Consider the following 4,574-nt stretch of genomic DNA (forward strand, 5'->3'; position numbering starts at 1 on the left):
GCATGCCGTCGATAGAAGTCAAGGCCAGTTGCTTGATTTAAGCACCTATGGTTATCCCTGTGCCGAGTTTCTTGAGTATGTTGCTCAAAGGTACTGTAATTGTTTTAACTAGAATGACACTCTTATGCAATTCTACTAAACAAAGGTTCAAGAAGTTAGCTATGATAGTAGTGAGACATCATATTTCTGTTAATGTGCTGACGCAGCTCATTGCTGATTGATTGTTAATAAACCACATACTTATTGGGTCATGTGAATGAATGACAATGTGCATTTATGTTTCTCTTCGTTTAACAGATCAAGTCAGCTTAGACGTCTAGAAGTTAAGTGTGCTATGGTGACATGTGTGGAATCTGGAGTGAAGCTTTCAAAAACTTACCTTTGTTGGAGGAACTCAGCCTTGCAGGATCATACCTTTTGCCAAAAGATATTGAAGTTACTGGCCGCTATTGCCCCTTGCTAAAAACACTCAAAGTGAACAGTAAACAATATGGAGTTTTGTGTGAAAATGACGATAATGAGGCAGCCTTAGCAATTGGGAAAAACTTACCTCAATTAACTCATCTTCAACTCGTAAGGAACAGTATTGAAAACATTGGGTTGGAGGCCATTTTGGATGGTTGTTGTCACCTTGAATCACTTGACTTGCGTGGGTGCGTGAAACTCGATCTAAAAGGGGACTTGGGGGAAAGATGTTCACAACAGATTAAGTATCTCAAATTTCCTCATCATTCTTTTGAAGGGCATACATTTGCTTATGTTGATGAATTCGATGAATTTGAGTATTGGATAATGGGTGTTGTGGATACTCTGACTTGATGAATATGATGGATACTGGCAGTCGGGATAATTTGGTATGCAGAAAGGTGAGTTGCGCTGTGTGTGTGTGTGTGTATACCCAAACATTTATTATAAATACATCATGTATGATCATAGGGATATTAATTGTTTTGGGTGTTTGTTTTTTGATGGTGTAGATGTTGCCTGTGTGCAAGAGCAATCTTTTATTATTGTGGCCTTGCTCATAGATGGTAGGCTGTTATTTCTTAAATTTTGTGTTTTTTATGTACAAGTTTTATTAATTAAACAAAGAACTTAAAAAAACAAAGAAAGAAATTGTGTCTATATGAGTTGTATAGAGCTATACGAGGCACGGAAACACATACTGACACAAAACTGACTAAAGCCGGTTCTATATGACTCGCACAGGTTATACGAGTCGTAGAGGTCTCAAATGGTGTCTAGATAATTTCTTCAAAGCTTCACTCCATATTATACGAAAGCACATGTAATTGATAGACGTCTAAGCTAACTTGATCAATCAGAAACAAATTCATTCAAAAATATTAATCATGCATAAGAAGATTCATCAAGTCTTTTGCTCCTAATAGCAGTTCCATATAAGTGCAATTAGTGAAATGGACTCATATTAGTAGCAATCACAGGTCTACCCACTATTTTACTAATTAAATTCGGGTCAACAAATCATTGTTGCTAACAAATATGATTTTGCACACTTGTTAAGTAATTTGAAGTTTGATAATGCTATTATAGTCCTTGAGAACATTTCTACTCATTTATTTGATATTTAATTAACCATTATATAAAAGTATTCTTAAGAACAAAGGTGAAACATTTTGCAACTTGCTACCCTTTCTATAACTTGTCGACGCAAAAACATTGGCTCATCTTGACACTACCAGAGGGTATATATATCTGACTTGTGATCAACTCTTAATAATCAATTTTGTAATTGCTATTTGCTATATTATCCAAGTGAGTGGCTGAATGAAATTTGTTCCTTGGCAGATCAACATCACAGAAGATTTCAGTCATAGTTGGGTCAACAGCTTGAAAGACTTCGGGCGTGGGTCTGACTGCAGAGAATTGACGATTATGCCCTTTTGTCGTTTTTACATCCCAAGTTTGTTCTAGCTTTTTATAGTTTACGTAAGAGACACCATGTGGTTATAAAGTTAAAGTTACTACCTTCTATTTTCTTTTAGTATTTCTGTTACACTTTTATATCCTACTTTACTTTTGTGGTGTGGACTCATCTTAGTACATATGTTTTTAGAGAAATGGACTGGTATTAGTACTAAACTACTAATCACATGTCCACACACTATTTACAAGTTCAATCCGGGTCAACAATATATAATTAAAAATTTTCAAAAGGCAAAAATGTGGTTGGTATAATATAATTCTTTTTTTTTTTCAAACATATAGAGATTATTGCTAACCTGATCATCTAAAACAATGGATAAAGCAATATAATATTTATGCAGTTTTTCTGGGACATACCCGTGTGACAATGTTGGAAGACACCACGTACAAGAAGAAAAACAACCATGTGCCAAGCTGTGTGAACCGTACTGATCACATAATCCCTCTACTATTTGATGTAATTTTTAAATAGTTAAGTTATTACAAGGCAAGGCTAGTAATGCCAAATATCTTCTTGGTGATTATACAAAATGCTAGTAACAGTTAACAAGGCATATGCATAAAACTAAACAGCTTTGATGTTATATAAGGCTAAACTCAGGGCCATCTCCTAGATGTATTAAAAAGTTTTTGGAGAAGAAGAAAAAAAATTTAGGCCTTAGTAAAAGAGATTTTTTTTACATTAATATTTATTAAATGAACTTACTTGTTATGATTTCGGTTGTGCAAAAAAGAATTTATGTTTCAAGTGAGACTGTGACCCACAATCTTTAGGTTGAGAGTCTCAGAGTCATACATATTTGCCATTACACTAAGATAATAGTTGTGTAATTGAGTTTAAACATTTAATACATATTTGTTTGCATAAACATATATTTTTTTTTTAGATGTAATATCGAAGTTTTATATAATTTACTATAAAACGATTACAATAAAGTGGCAGGCAAACGGGCAACAAGTTGCGCCGCAACCCCCTTTTGAACAGCAAAGCCAATCCTGCTAAAAACGAAGCTTTGGGACCTAGAAGCTGAAGAGGTTCCGTGTACGACGCGCTGAACCCTACTCAAAAATTTCACAGCCTCTGGAGCCAGAAAACCAAATGTATCAAAGGCAAATGGTAGAAAGAATCAGGCCTAGCGAGTCCCCGCCCCTATGGCCGGCCCTGGCTTAACTGATGATGGCCCTACATGAAGCAACTACTAGACACCCTCCAGAGTTCATCATTGGGAAGTTTGAGATGCTTAATGTGTTGTGAACATCTTTCCCGTAAGTCCCCATCCATTTAGATCAAGGAACATGCAGCCACGCAAGTCAAGTGATTGAAGGTTACAACAAACATCTAGATCAAGGAACATGCAGCCCGTAAGTCCCCATCCATTTAGATCAAGGAATCGCCTACAACTCAATGTTTTTCATTTTGTTTTCAACGAGTTCAAGATGAGTTAACTAAGGTTATAAGTTTTTCCCAATTGCTAAGGCTACCCGTCGTCATATGTACTAGTGTACTACAGGATGTAAATCGGTGGAGGTTCACTTTGAGGTGTTTTTAGTAATGGGCAATAGCGGCCAACAACTTCAATATCTTCTTGCGGAGCATATGTTGCAACAAAGCTGAGTTCCTCCAATAATGGTAAAGTTTTTAATGCTTCACCCCAAACCGCACCAAAATTCCAGCCAACTGCTATACGCCTAAGCTGAATTTATCTGTTAAAAGGAAGAAAAATCTAGTCACAAATGATAATTATGACCCGGTAAGGATATGGATACAATCAAACACTAAACTAATCATATGTAGCTAATTTCTACGGTACCAAAAGCAGTGATCAATTAGTTGATGCAGATTGAGGAATGCACAAAATGGCATTAACAATACCTATCAACACCACATAGAAGAAGAAGCTCATGATCACAAAAGCCAGTGCATGTTAAGTCAGCCAGTTGTCCTTGGCTTCTAACCACAGCTTGCTTACACATCTCCCAACATATTCCTACGTACACTTTGCATGACCGTGCGTCCATGTAAACGACCCTCCACATAGCAGGGTCCTTGCATATATCACGCCAACCAGCGCACACTTTTTGGGCAGTTTCAAGTCAGTCAACTGCATCTTGTCTTTGAAGAACATTGAACACTAGATCTGACTCATCTGAGGGGAGGTCCAACCATCTCATTGCTGGTTGCTTCAGACGCCATATCTGTTTGGGCTTCGAAACAATATTCTTGCTTCTTCCTCTATTTGATTTTGATTTTGATGGCATTGTCACAATATATAACATTCACAAAGCAAATTACACAAATATTAAACCAACTGAGTCATGACATTGCATATGCATTCATAGTACGTACCAGCCATTAAAAAAACGTGAGCAGATGGAGTGTTAATTTGTTTGCGCTGGATATTGCAAGGTATCAAGTTCGAATTCGATCCCCAACCAGGTTTTACTACGTGGGCGTTTGGGCAGTTGGTTTTCCCCGGAATTAGGGCTGACATATCGTGTATACCAGTACACGATAAGCCACGAACACGAAATGTGTATACATGTACATTACACGAAAACTTATCGTGTACCTGTATCCCAAACACGAACACGAACCAGTTACTACCTGGTATACACGCTCAGAGCTA

General features: G+C 37.1%; 1 protein-coding gene across 1 annotated transcript; it reads left to right on the plus strand.

Moving 5' to 3' along the window:
• Positions 1-342: 342 nt before the first annotated feature.
• On the plus strand, positions 343-819 carry LOC143587512 (putative F-box/LRR-repeat protein 22). Its single transcript, XM_077068783.1, has one exon. It carries the CDS (start codon positions 343-345, stop codon positions 817-819), a length of 477 nt encoding a protein of 158 aa, XP_076924898.1.
• The last annotated feature ends 3,755 nt before the right edge of the window (positions 820-4,574 follow it).

This window comes from Bidens hawaiensis, unplaced genomic scaffold (genome assembly GCF_021521415.1).
Source record: "Bidens hawaiensis isolate Kalapana, Puna unplaced genomic scaffold, B.hawaiensis_p1.1 tig00035534_1, whole genome shotgun sequence".
In the NCBI taxonomy this organism is placed as follows: domain Eukaryota; kingdom Viridiplantae; phylum Streptophyta; class Magnoliopsida; order Asterales; family Asteraceae; genus Bidens; species Bidens hawaiensis.

Coding starts and splice junctions, on each gene's coding strand:
- LOC143587512 (XM_077068783.1), top strand. CDS start 343: ATGTGTGGAATCTGGAGTGAAGCTTTCAAAAACTTACCTTTGTTGGAG.